General features: G+C 36.2%; 1 protein-coding gene across 3 annotated transcripts in view; it reads right to left on the reverse strand.

The window, feature by feature from the left end:
* The window catches only part of LOC106176441 (protein jagged-2), a 53459-nt gene that overhangs the window by 19710 nt on the left and 13959 nt on the right, over nt 1-19790 (reverse strand). For 2 of the 3 annotated variants that reach the window (XM_087004359.1, XM_013558830.2), the window contains exons 4-5: nt 723-783; nt 173-427 (exon numbers count right to left, since the gene is read on the reverse strand). In XM_087004359.1, the coding sequence (XP_086860485.1) occupies nt 173-427; nt 723-783 (316 nt within the window). Of the gene's footprint in view, nt 1-172; nt 428-722; nt 784-1632; nt 1959-19790 lie in introns of those variants that run through there. The other variant, XM_087004360.1, reaches the window with a different exon arrangement.

Below are 19790 nucleotides of genomic sequence, written 5' to 3' on the forward strand. Positions count from 1 at the left end.
TTATCACAGAGTCAAAGAAGGTAGCTTCAGGGTATGATGTAATTTCAGAGTATGATGTAATTCACTATCACAATAAAATAGCACCCATGTTGAATATATTTCCAAAATTTAACATTATGTGAAGTCCAGTCTTAATGTTTGAAAATGATACAAAATGTTACGTTTCCTCTACCTGTTTCACAGTTCATTCCCATCCATCCTGGCAGGCACACCTTATCTCCATTAGCGTTACATTCGTAGTGGCCAAACTGATCATTCCGTGGTCGACAAAATTTGTTGCATGTTGTGTTGTAGTAGAAGGGGTCACAGACTACTCGAATTCTGTAGACAAAGCTTGCGGTAGGTCCAATATGTGTCAGAGTGTGCCAGTCCTGGCCAGGAAGAATGATTCCTGAATGGGCAGCTCGCTCGATCATAGCATTGCCATCTATAAAATAGGTGGGGCAATTGTTATTTCATACTTTGCATTATTAGAACATTTATGAAAAAATGTCAACAAGTATAAGTTGTCTTTTTTATCAAATGCAAAATATCAGTAACAATAAAAGATTTAAGAAATTAATATGGCATTATAATTTTATAACAATTTTTTAATATAAAGGGGCATGGACAAGACTGAAATTCTATCAAGAACACCATTATTTCCAATAAAATTATACTCTCTCCTCTATATACAAAAACTTTTTCATTTCTAAGATTTTCCAGACATAACACTGGCTTACTTCCCAGCCCTGGTGTTGTTCCATCCAAGTCCCAAGCTTCCAGTATCAAGGTGTATGAACGCTGTTGAGAGAATAAAGAAAACAACATCAAAAATAACATCAAAACCACAGAAAAAGAGAATATAACTTTCCACAGATGTCTTTCTTAAGGCAATATTAAAATTCAAATGTCTGCCACAATAGAGAGTTTACACAATTTCCAAAAAAAAAAAAAACCTTTGATCTTATTGAAATAAGAGAACAAAGACAACAAAAGTGAGGCAAAATTACAAAACAATTCTATCACCTGAAGTACGTTTGTCTATTAATTATGGAGAATAAGAAAAGGCAAGGCACACACTGCCTGGGTCAAATTTCTGTGACTTTAGGCTTAAGTAGTAATAAATATTTTATAGCAAGTATGAAGTCTAGTTATAATAATATATCTTTTATTATAAGGCATAACTGCATTTCTTGACAGAACGATTTCAGAACACTTATTTTAATTTTTTGTTTCTATAAATAACTTATTATCCAAATATACACAAAATTTTCTTTACATTTTCTTAATAAAAGGAAGATCTAACATCAAAATATTTTATCACATTTCCTAAGAATAATAGTCACTGCTAATCTAACATGGATAATGGGGATGTCATCAAAAATTAATGGAAACAGTCATCAAATAGTAGTCATATATTCCCGAGTAGATGTGTCCACATACAGAAATGGAAACTTTCTCACACTCCTCATTACTTATCAAATGTCTTATTCTCTCAGGTATTGTGCAACAGAAATCAGAACCGATGTCATCTAATAAAAGTCAGTAAATCAGTTCCTTGGAGCTTTAGCCCATATATAGAACTTAACATCTTCGCAATCTGCAAAATGAAAAGAGAATTTGTTGGGGGTCATTCATTCTTTTCTTCACCTGTCAGTGCAAGCTAGCATGTCACTACCAAGGGAGAGAGACAAGCAGCAGGCAAGGGACGCAGAAGAAAAAGAGGCTCGTGGCCCAGCAGGTCTTTAGCACGAGAGGCATCAGGTCTTGCTGGATGAGGGCCACTGAGTGTTTTGCCTGGCACACACCTGGCCAGGTGTGCTTAATGCTTGTAGCAATCAGTGGAGTGAGATGCTCACACATCCAGGCCAGGTAGAGCACAAGTCCACACACTCCCACAGGTATCAGATGTCATGCTCATCCCAGTAGGGGTGCAGCTACTGCCACTGGTGCCACAAGCCACAGACAACATATACTGATTTGACTAAGAGAGCATTACATGGAAGGGAGGGGGGGGGGGGGGAGGAGATGAGTTGGCATCCTGTCACATATGTATTTCATATCAATATGAAAAACAGTTCAAATTAATATTCTAAGTAGGCGGTAGGCTTTTTTTTAATGTGGCAAAATGAAATTATCAAAAACATGATTCAAGGTCATTTGTAAGATTTTTTTACATACTGCAGAACCATTTTAATATCACTACATTATATTTGATAGTTGAAATGAACTGCCTTTATGTTCCTACATTCCCTTGCTGACAGGCAATAGTGGTCACACAAATTACAGCAAAGATGATAAGTGAATTATAGGTATAAGCATGTGTAAATAGCTCTTGTCTAAGCCACAGTCACCAATTACAGGATTACAGGTAGTTACAATAAATGAGGCAATGCCAGACAGACTCGCCCTAATCTGTAACATAGTGGGGCAAATTAGCTGCGAGTGGCTTACCTAAAAACTAATGAAAAAACAAAGAACTAAAGGTGTAGTCACTTAGATTGGAAAAAACCCTAATTTGCTAGAAGCATTTTAAGAAATGAAAACAAATGATATGAGGATTGGTCTATGTAAATAAGAATTTATGGGGAGAGTTGCTTTGTGTAACAAGTGCAGCAAGTCAAAAATTGGCAATTGATGTTATTGGGCATATTCAGCAAATAGAGATTGTTGATTTTTTATATCAAAACAGGTCCATAGCCAGGGGGCTGGGAGTGTTGGAAAGCAATGCCCTTTTTGCCAGGGAAAGGTCCTCACTGGGTAAAATTTGATTTAGCTAGTACACAAAGGAGGTCTCATGGTAAAAGATCCAGTTTTTTAGGAAAAAACACTTTCGTTTAAAATTGCTGGCTATACGCCTGAACAATTTACATTTTATAATATATACATTCTTTTTTCCTTTTGCCATTTCAATATCAAATATCGCCCAATTAAATTTATTGCATCTATATCTTTCTGAAACATAAATTTTATAAGTTTAAGTCAGGCAAAAGGTAAAAAAAACAGGCATCTAGACAGACTAGATAATGGGCAAGCAAATGGACAAGCAGACTGATGGACAGACATATAGACAAGAGAGTCTGGAAGAATTAAAAGGATTTAAAAAGTCTAGTAAAAAAAGTCAGGATAATTGCTTTTTGCCCTGCATATCAGCAGCTCCCATATTGTTGTTTAGCACCTGACTAAAGTATTATGTAACAAAATACACAAATTTCATTGTGCTGACCTGGACATTGTTCACATTGTATTTCAAATGCACTGGAATTTATACTTGCCCCGTTTCATTCATGTTTGCGTTCAGGTGTTATCAACATATTTTGTTATCATTGTGTTCATTTTTACCACATTTGCTTTTGGAATTTAGAGCTAAGGTTCAAACCATGAAATACCTCAAAATGGTTTCTTTAAAGAGTAAAAATTAATGAATATATGTCAAAGAGAGAGGTATGGTGACTAATCTGAATTAATTCTTTTAACAGTGAATATCTCATCAATTGATCAAAACATGATAATCATCAGTGATAACAATTAGGTAATGGATTAATTGGACAGGCTTATCCTGATCCTAACATTTATAAAAACAAGTAAGAGAAGAACTAACATAGAGGAGTTCAAGTTATAGCATAATGAAAACCTGATTCATAACAGAATTATAATTCATATGGGATCTACACTGAGCAGACACGTATTTCCATCTATCTACATATTTATATTATTTGCATAAGATATAATATTAAAGAGACCCCTGTGGCCTGTATGATTGCCCCCTCCCCTTTATCTTGAAAGAACAGATAACATATCTATTAGATAAAAAGGTTATCAAACTGATATACAGCATTTCATGATTTCCCATGTATGCACCTAGTTAAACACCAAATAGCCCTACAAATTTAGAAGGAAAATCAGTGTAAATGATCAGCATTTGTCATGATGTTTAAGTTCCCCTTTATATTGAAAATCAATATTTAATATTTTAAAAACCATCCCCTGAATATACATGTTTAAAGCTTATTGTCTCCGATCTGTACATTGAGAAACAAACAAACAAACAAAAACTTACACCAATATCAAATCAGGAACAGTTATGCAGATATGCATTTAATTGTCATTTAAAAGAAATATCAACAGTGACTGTCAAATATTATCTCTTTCTAAACAATGTTTGCACCTTGCATTTTTTGTAAGACAGCAGGTGAAAAGTAAGAGGTACCCTGGATCAATCTTTTATCACCCTCAAAGTTCACAGTGTTGATGTGAAGGTGCGTTAATCACTTCCATAATAAATACAGGACTGGATAAAGGCTGAAATGTGGTGCCTGTAAGACTTCCATTGTATGTGTCAAGATGTCCTCATCCCCCCCCCCCCCCTTCATTACACTACCTTTTTCTGTAAGCTGACTGAACTGATCACTGTAAAATTGAATAAAAACATGTGGAGCAGTGTGTGAATGCCATGTAACCAGCATCTCTTGCCATGCTTTATGGGGTAATCACAGGGTGTAAACTATAAAGCACTAAGACACTTCTGATTTATGGACCCATGTTGCTTTTACTATTAAAAAATACTTCAATTTATATAATTCTACTTTTTTATGCTATTTTGTATTTGGTGATTGTGTTTCCTACAATAGCAACTGAAGTAAAGAAGGAATTAATAAATAAAATCATCAGATAATTAAAAGTGTCTATCAAAATGATGACATTTTAGTGTTTCTTTATTTACATTATATGCATTGCAGTAGACATTAAATGCTAGAAGCAGTTCAAAAAAGATTCTTTACAAAACATTATTAGACTCGTCTTCTTTTGTATCATTTCCGATTACTTTAAAAAAAAATCTCTAAATTGCATTTTTCCTCAAAATATAGTTTGTGTATTGTTAAAAGATTTTTGATGGGTCTCCACATCAGATAGCTGGCATCTTGTTGAACTAGATCTCACAGAATTTCAATATTGCTTTATAACATGCAGCTAACACATTCAAGCCTGGATTTCCCACCGCTCACCCACACTAAACACAGTAACCATAATATGACTGCCCTTATTTGTCACTCTCCAACCCCCCCCCCCCTTTTTTTTCTAGTCCTTCACTGAAGCATACTTGACACAACCTAGGGGCCTTGTTTACACTCACAACAATTATCACATTATCAGCAATTCTAGTACTCTAAATAATTGTGCAAATAACCTATTTGCTGCAGTATCTAGAAATCCTCAATGCTTAAACCTATTATTTCCTACACATGCCATGTTATTTTTTGCCTGCAGAATTAACAAGCAATCATGTAATACTTATAAGCTATCATCAATAGTCTAATCTTTTAGTTCTGCTGTCAACGGTCCTTATTTTGGAGAGCTTTGTTCAGGATCCATCTCTCACAAGAGTAGTCTTGGCAATCGTAGAGATATCAGCACTTGAACTGCCAACCACTTGTGTATGAGTGTCAGAGAGTTTATTTTTCCCACGGATCCCACAAATGTGGAGGGCATTACCAACAGACCTCATAAAGACTTGCGCCCGTGTTATCAAATTCTTGTCACATTTTATACGTTTTATTTTGTCAGGCTAAAATTGTGTTATTCTCATTGGCAACCAGGGTAGCTGTCATGTCAAGGAATTTGAAACACCAAAAAGCCATGGAATCGATTCCCTGTGTCTCAGTATACCAATACAGGGCACAGCCAGTTTTCTGTAAACAAATGTAAAGAATTTTTACATTTAAAACCACTCTGCATGCAGTCCACGTTCTTTACCTTTCCACCACAAAAAGTCAAGTGACCAAGACTGAGTGCACTCAACCGAGCCTGCCACTGTGTACGGCAGTGTCCCTATACTTACAGAAGCGTGGGAATTTGCAATAATTTTGGTGTGTGCCATACACAAGGAAAACAGGAATAAATGTTACATTGTGGCACCACAGGTACTTGAATAATGAGATTGGGCATTGAGATGTGTCCCCTCAATTCACAGGTGTGCAAAAGGTCCAAGGTGTGCAGGCCTATTTGGATACACTGATCATAACTGCACCCAAACTGAAAAATAGTAACTGAAAGGGATATTGAACTTGTCACCTTAGTTAAATTTTGTAGACAGTGACAAGGATGAAGGTGTAATATATTTATTAACACAGTAACAACAGTATGTGTGCTTGCATAAATATGCATGTAGACAGCAGCTATAAACCTGTTATATCTATATACCATAAATTTTCATGCTTATACTGAAGTAGACTTTGTGTCAATATTGAAAATATCTAAGATTTTTTCTGTCAACATAGGATGATAAATTAAGCACTTTTTTCAAGTCAATCCTATTAATCACACTATATATGCATTAAACATATCTCACTTTCAAGTGAGGGTACTAGTTAAATGATTGGAACTACACATTTCAAACTTTTATATAGCTCTGAACTTCTACAAAACCAAACTTCTAAGAAATCATATTATCTTGTAATGTTATATTCACTGCCATAAAGCATTAATCACATACTAAAATTATGCCAAGCATTATAAGTCCCAAAAAGGAATCCACATTAGGCTATGTCCTAAACTTCAAACTGCATTGATTGAAACTTGGAAAGAAATCAATTATTATGTAATGGTACCAACATTCCAGACTATAACAAACTCCCCCCTTCTCTATTCTCCTCTGTCTGATCAATTTTTATCTTTGATAAAATGCCATGTCCCCACAACGAAATTTTATTTTTTGCATAATGTTTGAAATGGTCCCAATTACTCTAAGTAGGGATCAGCTCTATTTTCTGAAGGTACGCTATTCCGAAAGGTTCCCTATTCCAAAAACTGAAAGGGGCAGCGTTGTTCTAAAATCAGCTGCTATTCTGAAGGCTTTTTATTCTGTAGAAAAAATGAGTTTGCATTCTGAAGGTTCGTTATTCTGGAAAAGTTAATTGATGCGTTAGCTGCATGAGTTGCATAATCGGGGCGAGCACTGACTTATGTGTCAAAGGAAGGTATTTAGGAGGCTCTCTCATATTTGCATTTTTTTTACAATCTGCACAGATTTCATGCATGGGTAATTCTTTACTAAAACAACTACGAGTTAAACTCTATAGCGCAAAATAATGTGTAACTCACCCTCTTCCAAAAAATATGTGTACCTTTACACGTATGTCGGTGAAACTTCAGAACACCGAACCTTTGGAATACCGAATCCTTGCATTGAAGCACAACCCTCTAAATATACCCAACTATCAGTATGCTTTACATCCCCTACAGAAAAAGAATGCATCTCAAAAAAGAAAAAAAATGTAACTGTGTCTGTGACCATACACCAAACAAACAGAACTTAGAACATACATATCCTAGTCCAACATGCTATGATTATTTGAAAGCTACAATCACAGATATGTTTACACCAAGATTATCTACTTACTACCTTAATTTACTCTTAAATCACGTTTAACTTGAGCCTTCACATACATTTCTGTTCATGATAAGTGCATAATGAACCATCCAAACTCTAAAGAGATGGTAAGCATAGGAAAGTGGGTTTGGTTTATCCTTTTTCACTTAACTCCCATAATGAGTATTGCAAGATGTTACATGAATCTAATGAAATCCTCCTGTTAACTGAAGACTAATGTATCAATTTATATCTCACCAGGTAAAGGGGCATGGCATGTCCAGACTCAGCCATGCAGGTACAAATCTCTGGTTACTAAGAGGCTACATATCTCACAGTAGTTGAGCGATCGACAACGACTTAATTCCTAAGCTAAATTCTGGTTACACTTTGATGCGTTTCAATATTTGAACAGTTTACCCATCACTTTGTTCTCTGTTCAATTTTTTCTCCAGACTTTTGATGCAGAAAGAGCTTTCCTGTCTCACAAGTGGGTTTTTCCATGCACATATCCCAACTGGCCAGAAAAATTAATACTAGAACCTTATGAGTAACCCCAAGGTACTCTAGTGTTTAAATCCATGTAAATTAATTCCTCCATGCATGACATTTTTTTCATTTGCTTCAGTGAGCAGTTAGAATACTTAAACTAAGAGATCTGATTGATCACATGTTTGAACAGAGTACTTCTCTCACTTGAATTAATGATACTGGCCCTTTCAAATACCAGTTTGCTCTCCCAAGCATTTCCTGAAAATGTACTTTGTGGGTTTACGATACAGCACACTAAAATGAGATCATTATCTATTGCAGGACTTTGTAAATAGTGAAGTCGTACCTTACAGCATAGGTTACTATTCTGAAATTGGGGGGGGGGGGGGGGGGGGGGGGGGGGGGGGGGGGGGGGACAGGATTCACAACCCTACTAGTAATAGAAATTTACATATTACTTTCTTTACAGCATTTTTTTTAGTTGCAAACATATTGAAATAAACATGCATAAACTACTTTCTGTAACTTTCTACATACTTTTAATTTTGCCCCCCCCCTGCCCCCAGAGATCATTCCCCTCATCAAATCACTAGCAACCCTTTTTCTGTTCCACAGCCACAGTTCTGTGACTGCCATGCCTCCCATAGAGCACACAAGTAGAACTTTCTTTATTCCTTTGACTTCCATCCACTTATGATGTGGGAAAGACAAAGCTGTGTGACATCTGTGCAAGAAATCTCAAAGTCAATTTATCACACAGCACAAGGCCAGCACTTTTTGATTACAACATAATAAAGGATATTAACTGAAAAAGGCTAAAAAGCAGTTCTCATGCATCTAGTACGTTACTTAAACCTTATAAGTAAAATCGTGTGTATCTATGTGTGTTTGGCAGGGGGGTGGTGATAGTAAGTAACAAACACGTTAACACCCTCTACTTTACATAACCAAATGGACCATTTTATAACTGACTTTAGTGCTTTAAAAAATATATCTTTGTTGAACAGAAATAGTATCTGTTAAGTCTTTTGCAACTATACCAAATACTTCTTTTCTCAACATACCTCATTAAACATTTTTCCAGATATTGAACTTTTTGTGTTACATTGGAAAATAATTACCAGTTTCCCTTTACACGGTAAAAATACCATTTTACAAAAAACCTTTCACACAAATTAAGAATATGCTTGGCTACAGCAGTATCTCTTCAGGAGCTTCACATTGGAAGCACTTAGTAAGAAAACCCAAAAAGCCCCCAGAAAATACCTCAGCATATCTTTCCTTTAGGACATAGGATCCTGCAAGGTCCTGGGCAGAATATAGCCTGGCAACTGCTGATCCTCCCCAATACCTGGGATGTGCCAACCGTTTTATTGCCAAATAAATGATTTAAGTCTGCTGTTGAAACATTCATGGTGAAATAAATAAAATCCAGCAATCAGCACCTAGGATGTTATGGGCAATTCTTGAAATTACTTGTACGCTACTGGTGTGTTTCTCACAACTTGAGTAGCATTCTCAGCAAAAAAGGGGTGTGCATGTGTGTGTGTGTGCGTGTGCATGTATGCACACATGCATGCATGTTTATGTGCATGCATATGTGCATTTATGTATGCAACTGAGGCAGATAGAGAGGGGTGAGGAAATATTGTGTCTGAAGAAAGTACTCTGTTGATAGTTTGCTTGTTCAAAGGCAGTACTCTTTATTTTACTTTTTATCATGACTAAGAGCGCATTCTCAACGAATTAAGCCAGGCTTTACAAAGCCGGTGACCTAAAAATGGCGGACGTACATGAAAGAAAAACGGCCTAATCTTTTAATAGTCTCTCCGCCTCTCACACGCCTCTCCACACGTCATCCCTGCGGGGTACAGTAATTAAATCTCGGCTCCGAACATTAATATTTCCGTGAATATCTCTGGTGATATTATCTCCGTAGATAGTCGATTCATTGCTGCTCTACGGGCCAAATTATTCCTTTTTCGTCTCTGTTTTCAAAGATAATAGAACAGAAGAGCTTTTTTCCTTCGATCGCCTTCAGCCGCCATGCTTTCTTCACCACGAGTGTAACTGATGAGCATGCACACTTAATGTTTCTCAGGTAGCTTCCGCATAGCGAACGGAGCCGAGATTTAATTACTGTACCCTGCAGGGACGACGTGTGGGGAGGCGGAGAGACTATTAAAAGATTAGGCGGTTTTTCTTTCATGTACGTCCGCCATTTTTAGGTCACCAGCTTTGTAAAGCCTGGCTTAATTCGTTGAGAATGCGCTATTATTGCCAAATCATAATAAATATACAGACATAATGTTATGATTTTTATTTAATATTCATTCATCCTTCAACAGGGAAGTGCACACCAACTTTCAGATATACATTTTACATGTTCTTTAAACCTTTTCATTCTATTCCGTTTCTTTGTGCTTCTCTCGAGGTGTATTTTGGAACAACTTTTAGAATAGCAAACCCTCTGGAACAGCAGACATTCAGAATACCAAACCCCAGAACAGTGAACCCTTGAAATATGGATCTTTAGAATAGTGAATGAAGCTTTGGACCAATGATCACTAGAACCCTCAGATGGTCATAAGACCCACATCTGTCACTGTGTTTAACTCCAATAGTGAACCAACTTCGTACACAAATTATGCTATCAAACAGACTTCTATTTTAAGCTTGGGTATGATGGTATTCCATTTGTATTCCAGACACAGGTAATGAATGCATCCCACACCTACTACTATTGAATGGTTTTACTATGGAACTGGCCGCATTAAATACATTAGTAGTATGTAGACTATTGATTTTCTTCCTACCCATTCATAAACTTTATTCAATCAAGTCGCTCATCAGTTATCTTTTGTGACAATTACTGTTTATTTGAGGGTATGATTCAGTTTGCATTTTCTATCTGCATGGTATTGTTTTACCTCAAAGAATCTTGTTTAGTTTTGATGAAACTACTTATGATTAACCCTTTTATAAAAATAAGCCAACTTGTAATAATATGATAACATATACTGGTTGGCCATCAGATATAATTAAATGCATATCACTGCTCATCTAAAACTGTTGCCAACTGTGGATACAGTACTGAATAATCAATTACTTTCCCTTACATTATCAGCATGGATCCAGAACAGTGTTCTACTGGTTGAACAGCAAATGTATGGCTGCGTTCAGAACAGTGGACAAACTAGTCTGAGGGTCAAATATGGCCAACCCACTTGAGTACTTCCCCACAGGTAATCTATTCAGTGTCTGTTAGAGGATTAGATGGCTAGCTTTATAGTGGGTTGCCATATTTGACCTGCAGACTAGTTAGTCCACTGTTCTGAATGCGGCCTAAGACAAACACAGGAGTCAGGACAATGATATTTTATACCAAACTTAATTAAAAAAGACATTTTTTGTTAGAGTGTGCATATATTAGTGTTTTCTGGTTGTGCAATTGAACAAATCCAAAAGATTCTCACATTACATGCAGCTTCTTAGTTATAAAGATGATGCTTTTTCTTTTCTTATTTACCTAATATACATAAACCAGATACCATAAAAAGTGTACATTGTGTTATTTTGATGAAAATCAATATAATATTGTCCAATAAGCCTGATAAGTGTCCGTAAAGAGAATAAACGTACTACATTAACTTTCAGTATGATACTACAACAATGAGTGATAGCACTATTTCAGCCCAAAACAAAAAGAAAAAGGAAAAAACACACACACACACACGTTGCTTATATATACTATAAGATACCTATACACTCATAAATCACATAAATCTCATATTTCTCCAGCTTCTCAGTTACTTTACGCACTGTTATAAATCATGACACCTGGTAACTTTGCCTGGTGTGACCTGAACCACCCAATCAGCAGTCACCTTTTTCCCTTTGCAACAACATTACCAATACTAAGCGTACTACAAATTCCAGCATAAATGTGACTTGATTAGTCAATTACAGCTGATTAAGCTCAACCTTAGAAACACTATGGGCTGATCTATGTGTTACGGGGCTGGCTGCTTTTAGTCTAGATTCAATTACCTCTTCATTTGGAGCCACTGAAGGAATACCACATCAAAGCTATCTTGAATATAACCTTTACTGGCTACATGTCTCCTGGAAAATGTTCTTTGATAAGAACTTTACAGTTACCTAGAAATAGGGCATTAATTGCATTAATTTCAATTCACTGCATTAGGCAAGTTACCTAACATTAGACAAAAACTCTGGGGTTAGGCATTTCACCTGTTTCACTTTAAACATAACACAAAGCATAAATATGTAAAAGTAAATATTCACCTTGTATGAATGCATACTGTACTGGATTTCACTTTTTTTTTTTTTTGGAAAAGTTAATCACAATCATAAAACAAAACTTTTCTAGTCTATGAAAAACTGATGACTGATGACTAAAGACAGTTTGCCAATGTAAACAGTACACTCAGCAAACATCACTGGCCATTGGTTTGCAATCATATGACTAAAATAAATCAGAAATGATGAACCTTTTTTAGAACAGGGACTAGGCCACTCCACTTTTGCAGTGCCTGATGACCTTCAATCACCCTCTATATCAGATTGACCAATGATTCTACATGTATTTGTGGGGTGTTCATCTATTCCTGCTGGATACCTTCCTCTTGTTTTGCTGGCATAACATCACATCCTTGCAGAAACAGATGGATACTAAGGAGCACATTACCTGCCAAAGAATGCCCAGAATTTACTAGTACAGGTGTGAAAATACACACAGGTATGAAAAAATGGGCACCCAGATGGCAAATGTTTGCTTTTTACCATTCATCCTGTTTCCCGCCTTGAGCTTCATCTGGGTTTTTGGCAGAATTGCAAGCATTTATTTCCTCCCTTCATCCTCTGACAAAATATCACTACCATTTACTCATGGTATTTTTTTTTCTATGCAGGAATTGCAGGCAAGCAGTTCTGAAGCAAAGCAAGAGATAGACAAGTTCATCTGCCTGGATTTATTTTACTATGTAGACACAGTGGATTTCTCATACCATACTTTTCAGCTATGCAAATATAAGTTCTGTCTATTGTCTTCATGCTAATACCTGCTTCACCTAAATACAGTTAAGAACCAAAAACGTGTGTCCTCTAACAATGCAAATTCATGTGAAATATGAGCCTAGTTAGAACACAGATCATCTATGTCAGTCTCTAGGGTAAAATATATAATTACATAGAAAACTGGCCTAAGCATGCAGATCTGTATATTCCATCTATAAATGTTAAATGGAGAAAGCTGTGTCTGCTTTACAATGACATTAAAAGTTTGTTTTTGAATTCATTCTGTGGGATGAAACCTGTCTCGTTAGTTCAACCACGGAACCTTCCAATTGTAGAATCGCCTGGACGAAAGACAATAAAAAACTTGGAATTTTAAACCATCAGATCATTTTACCTTTGGAGTAGGGTCTTCATACCGATGTGATTACTATTATAACCAAAACCTTTCCTTAACTATTTTAAAAGTTGACCACAAGTTTTAAGATTGTGAAAAGAACATGAAAATAGGGAACACACAATGAGGTCTGGATAACCACTGACATTCTGGGGGCGTCTTGATAGTCCGAAGGTTCATTGGTCCGAAGGTTCATTGGTCCGAAAAGTGGTAACATTTTTATGGATTTTTTTTTATCAAGGGTTCATTGGTCCAAAGGTTCTATAGTCAACATTGGGACCAATGAACCTTCGGACTATTGAACCTTCGGACTATCGCTACGGCTCCGACATTCTAAGCTGTGCCATACTTCATTACACCTCAGTATCCAGGCTGTCTGTTCCCAGTCAGATCCTACCCGTTACCTTGCAGAGTTCAAGAGGACTACAAATGGGCCATGACAGTTTAAAAAGCAAATAAACCCAATTGCAGTCTTTCAAAACAAAGAAATGAACCTTAATGACATAAACTTTTCAAAATTTTACATTTTAAAAGTGAAATTTTGAGGGTACATTACTACATGTTTGGTTTGCACTGGCCTGAGCACAAATAAAACAACATCTAAATTCACTTACAATCAATAATGTATACTGTTTCAATGATTAAGGCATTGTGCAGGAGATTGTATAATCCTAAATGGTAAGAAAATACCAGATTCAGATCAAGACCAGTAATTCTTGCCACAAGACATTAGGAAATAACTAGAAAAAAAACAAATAGACAAACAAAAAGAATCCTTATAACATTTTTTCTACGTGTGTATGAAAACCTGGGGCTATATCCAAAAGCACTAATTTCACTTCACCTGCCGAACAGCAGTTTAAATCTGTTTCCTATCTGATGGACTATTCATGGGAAATAAACAGAAGAAATCTAAAAAGTGTGCCAGGCAAAGGGCCGGCAATTTCAGCTATCTTGTTAGTAAGGAGGCTACCTGCCTATCTTGTCTTTCCACCTGCTGAAACTGTTCAGAACCACAAGGGTTGGATTTCATGGGAAAGTAGCAACCCCTGCTTCAACAAGTCAAGCATGTGCCCCATGTTATAATAACCGCAAGTACAAAGTGCCATCCTTCCACCTTTTCTTGCTCCAGTCCATGATTTGTTCTTCAGTTTTTTTTTTCATTTTATAAATATGCACATTCTGGGCATTAACACAAATGCTTTATAACCCTGCAGTAAGATACAATTTCCTATATTCAGACAGGGATTTGTTTAAGGCTGGGATTGGGTGCACCTTGTTACACAAACCTGATTGGGGGAGAGATGCCTTGTCAATTACATACCTGATACTGATCAAAGTATATGCCTGCTCAGATTGATCACACTATAAGCTATGCTGTCAGGGTGTGATGCTGTCAATTTACCTTTATTTCCTCTCATTAAATGAGATTAAAAGATTGCCCTGCAGCAGTCATTCACCATATGCTTTGGCAGCTTCAGCACCTTTGGATTACCTTGCCGTCCTGTTCCTATACTTCACTCTTCTCATTTGCAATCACAAAAAAACAATGACAGCTACTTTTTTGGTATCTAGGAGCATCAGAAAAGACATCTGAGCAGAAACGTTTTCATGTTAACATAAATCATTTATTCACATCCATTAAAAGTGTCATTTATAATGAAAAAGAAAAAAATTACAACCAAAACAAAGACAATAAATCACATTTGAACATTTTCACTTTTCTAAAATTCCATTCCATAATTGAAGAACTAGTAAGAACCTGAGGACTGCTAAAGTGATCCAGCTTCTTAAATTGCAATCTCTCATTGGTTTTAATTTCACTCCCTATATGGGAAGTCTTTTCCAAAGTAATCCAGATTTAAATCTGTACAGAGGAAACAAGCTGAAAACTAGAAGCCAATCATTTATCTGATTGAACTGTCAAAACAATTTTAGCAAGTATGCTAAAAGCTAGCGAGTTAAAGCTTCAAAATGAAGTTGCAGATTCCCTTAATGCACACATTAACCTGTCGTAGTTAGTTCTATGGATTATGCAACGTGTTGTAAGCACGAGTAATGCGTGTGGCAGGATAGCATGCACAGTATCATCTTCACAGTGTGTGCATGATTTTAAGTACACATTGACACACGCCTGCATGTGCACTTGGATGATAATTTTATCTGCTACCACCTAAAACAACACTGAAGTGTTAAATTGCACTGGCTAGACTGCTGAAGTTCTGAAGTTAGCATTTGACCAAACAATTTTTAAACTCAATTTCACACTTATATATTCCTGTAAACTGTACAGAAAATATTTATTAAAAAGCTATAAATGTAGAAATGTAATGACAAAATCCATGCCAATCTCAACTGAGAATGTATTATCACTAAAACAAAAATATCTCAACATTCCAGCAAACTACCTTTAGTTAGGATAATTCTAAACCATGCTGGTGAGGTAAGCATTTTGTTTCTCTTGCTAGTTGCTACCACAGGTGGGTAAACATGCACCTTTGGTGGGGCAATAAGAATTCTTTTACAGGAGCCTTTTACAGAACTCTTACTTAGGCAATGATGATGGGTAGTTGTTTGGTTTTAGAGGTCTTTTTTTAAATAATTTTATCAAATTAAAAAAGTATTGTAATTGGATGCAAGGGCATGTATATATATATATATATCATACATAAAAAGATATCACCACTCAGAAATCACTGCCTGGGTGCTTTTGTCCCGTTTCTTTCCTACTACCACCAGAGCAGACATCTTAACCACTGCTGTGGGTATTCCAATCTCAATATAAACCCCTGCAGATAAGAACTAATACAGTTATATATGAAGAAAAGAATAGTTCTGCCAGAAAGCCTGCATGTATAAGAAAATCCCTCTGTCAGACTTGTTTCTCTGTGATAAGGTGCTGGGAAGCAACCAAGTACAAATAGCCCCACACCAACAGGATGATCTGAATGGCATTACTGATATCAATAACCTTTACTTTGAATGGTTGGGTTTACACAACAAAGACAAGATAAGGAGATTTTTTATGGAAAAGATCCAAGCCCAAAGAATATATATTGGCATCCATACTAGTCTATTGGGTATATATGTATATATAATGATATGCACCATAACTTAAAAAAGGTATACATACAGTATTTTTTTTATATTCTATGTCCATATTGTGGATACTCATTTGAGTAATTAATTCACCGAGTTCAAAATCACAAACTTGTGGCTCAAGATCACAAACAGCAATTATTGTTTTATGAGGCCTGAGAAAGAACTTGTTCACATATTTTCAAAATAATAAATATTAAATATAAATAGAATATCACTAAAATCTGTGAGTAACAACCAAGTTATTAAGAATAAACATGACATAAATGTGTGAATAATCAGTCTGTTGTCTTGGCCAAGTTGAGAGACTGAGAGTGTGGTTGGAAGCAAAAATGATTAAAATTGCTGGATTATAAGAATCGAATCACAAAATTCACTTCATCAGATTCCCAGTGGTAATGCTTAGTCTTGATTCTAATACAAGATGAATGAATATTGAAATATTACCTAATGAAATGACAGTGAAGATTACATTTCTTCATTTCAGTAGTCTGGGTCCCAAGAGAAAAGGACAAATAATTAACATTTCAGTCCAGAAGTGAATTCAATACCTATTACGTGTTATGGATTTTAAGCAGAATTTATTGAGATAATATCACCTGATCTTAGTTTTAATTAAGCTTTCAAGGCAAATTCCCATTCATTTTTAGTACAAATTGTCTCTAAGGAATTCCACTAGAGTATGAGGCTAGTGTGTCCAGCATCAATTACAAAATGAAACATTTGTCACCAAGAAAACTGTGACAATGACACTAATTTCACACAGCCAGGGGTCAAAAGTCAAGCTTACTCCAACTAATGAGGCTCATCATTAATGAACGCCTTGGGAGAATAAAATACAAGAAGAGATAATGACAGTGACAAATGTTTTAATTAGTTCCTCTTCAACTTTACCAAAGTTGCCCTGCATAAGAAGTTGTAATAATCTATCAGTACTGTACCAATTTAAATCTAAAAATTTAATCTTCATTAGGAATGAAACAATGCGGATATGCCACAGTACTTACAATTAGAAGTGTAAAGAAATAGTGAAGGAAGGTGCTTCACAAAAAAAGTATAAGAATTGTTCCAGAATATTAATCAATGTCCCAAGATATTCCATGAACTATTTGAGAAATGAGCCATCATCTCAATGTCAAAGCAATATTCTATATTTTCTGCACCAAGATAGCTGGCCATTCATCAAGGAAATATACACAAACAATTCTACAGCCCACTTGCACTAAGTGACTGTTAGCTATTGGGCTCTCAAGGGAATCTGATGGCCTTATTTTTTTCCAAGTAAAAGAGCAGTTTCCAAGCTGGGCTCCGCTGTACTACAATAAACCACTCCTTTGATCTATGACAATTACAGATTTAATTAATCTTCCCATCCTACATTTGATGAACAGAACTGAGCCACATTATGCAAGATAATTATGAAAGCTATCATTCTATTTTCTAGCCTCCTGGGAAATTTACTGGTACAAAACCAGGACTCCAAAACAATGTAATAGAAAAATAACTCTTCCTAGTAATAAAGCTATGAAAATAAGGAGATGCATTGCATAACTCACTATTGGGTTGAAATTATGCAAGATTCTTTGAAAATCATTTTCACTAATGTCTGCCCTTGGGAATGGTGACAGCAGCATGACAGCAGCAGCAAGCTTTTGGGTACAGAAACCAAGCAGAGAGCCAAGAGCCAGAGTCCTGATCTGTGTATTGGGAAGACAATTTGTGCCATAAGGCATAGATAGTTGGAACGAAATGGAGGTGTCATTTTATGAAATTAAAAATATTTTAGTATCACTAGTAAAAACTACCAATCTGCATAGCACAGCTGTATGTTGTGGATCAAAAATACACATTTTCCAGAAATCCAGGTTTTTCATCTTATTTCGTCACCACCTGTAACTTTTTAGTCTATGATTTACCAGTAATTCCTTTGCAGTTACATGTACTGTTAAATCCAAATCCTAATTAAGTTAATAACAATTAAACTAACGCAATTAGACAGCAAAGATGTGGCGCATTGTTACTATCAGAGATTACTTTGTACATTCATAGTGCAAGTTATGTAGAAAAACACCAAATAATCTATTATGTCGGACCTAAACCTTATACCCCCTTTACACTGGACGGCGTCCTTTCTGCGTCCTTTCTGCGACCATGAAATTTGGCATCGCTGTGGTCTTAATAAGGAGGCAGGAGCATTGGTTTTGTATCAGAATGAATGCTCAATGATCGGCCAGTTGTCGGCACGTAAAGTATTATAATTTTTTAACTCTCAAATGGGGCCGTACTGCTGGACGCACAAAGGACGCCGTCCAGTGTAAAGGGGGCCTTACTAACCCACTATTTTAGATTTTGACCTAGCAAGAGTAGACTTAACTTTTATATGGAATAAACTTTTTATATCTTAAGTTCTTTTTTAACAGTGCAGTATCAAATTTTAATTTTCTCTTGTCTGTGACTTCTTTTTTTTCTCGCTGACCTCCTCCCTTTCTTCTTACTAGAAGCATAGTTTTTTGGGTATCTTTATCTCAATAAATAAACAAATAAACTAAAATTTCTGCAGGTACCCTGATGTCATATAATACAGTAGATACCGAGAGATACAGAGAGTGGATGTGTTTCCATTACTTATAAATCTGTCATGAAAAATGATAGATGTCTGTCATGCTATAGAAGTCATATCTCTAATGGTTGTACAAGAAGCTTAAAAGTACATTCAGGAGTCTAATGGGTACCAAAATATTTCTTTTACAAGACCAATTTTGCTATCTGGTTCACTGATAGATCAGTACGTAAAAGATAGGAGAGGATGATTTTCAATAACTCTTTCAGTTAAAAAAAACTTGCAGACTTGTGAACGATAGTTTTAAAGAATACGAACTGATGTTATGTAAATGGTGTATAAGAGACCATTCCCACAGATATTTAAATCATTCTATCCCCCTGAGGAGTCTCATTAGATTGCTGTCAGCTAACCAGCTTAAATGTCTGTCCCACCTACTAAAAGCTGTAAGAGGGTAATTAACTTTTGTTTGTGCTCGGCTCCCGGAAGCTGACAGCAATTTAGCGTGAACCCCCAGAAAGTTAGGTCGATCCAGATGGATCGATCTAAATCTGTGGGAACCCAGTCTAAGAGCACATTCAGAACAGAGGACTAACACATCTGCGGATCAAATATGACTGACCCACATGAATGCATGTTACGTAATCCCCGTCAAGAATCTATTCAGTGTCTAATTGGGAATTAAGCAGCAAGCTTTTTAGTGGGTTGCCATATTTGATCTGTGGATCTGTTAGTTTGCTGTTCTGAATGCACTCCAAGATCTCACTCTCCCCCCCCTCCCCCCCCCCCTCCACCAACACACATTTCCCAATCAACTGTTCTCCAGGTATGCACTGTTCTATCTTAACAGACAC

This window comes from Lingula anatina, chromosome 2 (genome assembly GCF_051362555.1).
Source record: "Lingula anatina isolate TDL-2025a chromosome 2, LinAna3.0, whole genome shotgun sequence".
Taxonomy (NCBI): domain Eukaryota; kingdom Metazoa; phylum Brachiopoda; class Lingulata; order Lingulida; family Lingulidae; genus Lingula; species Lingula anatina.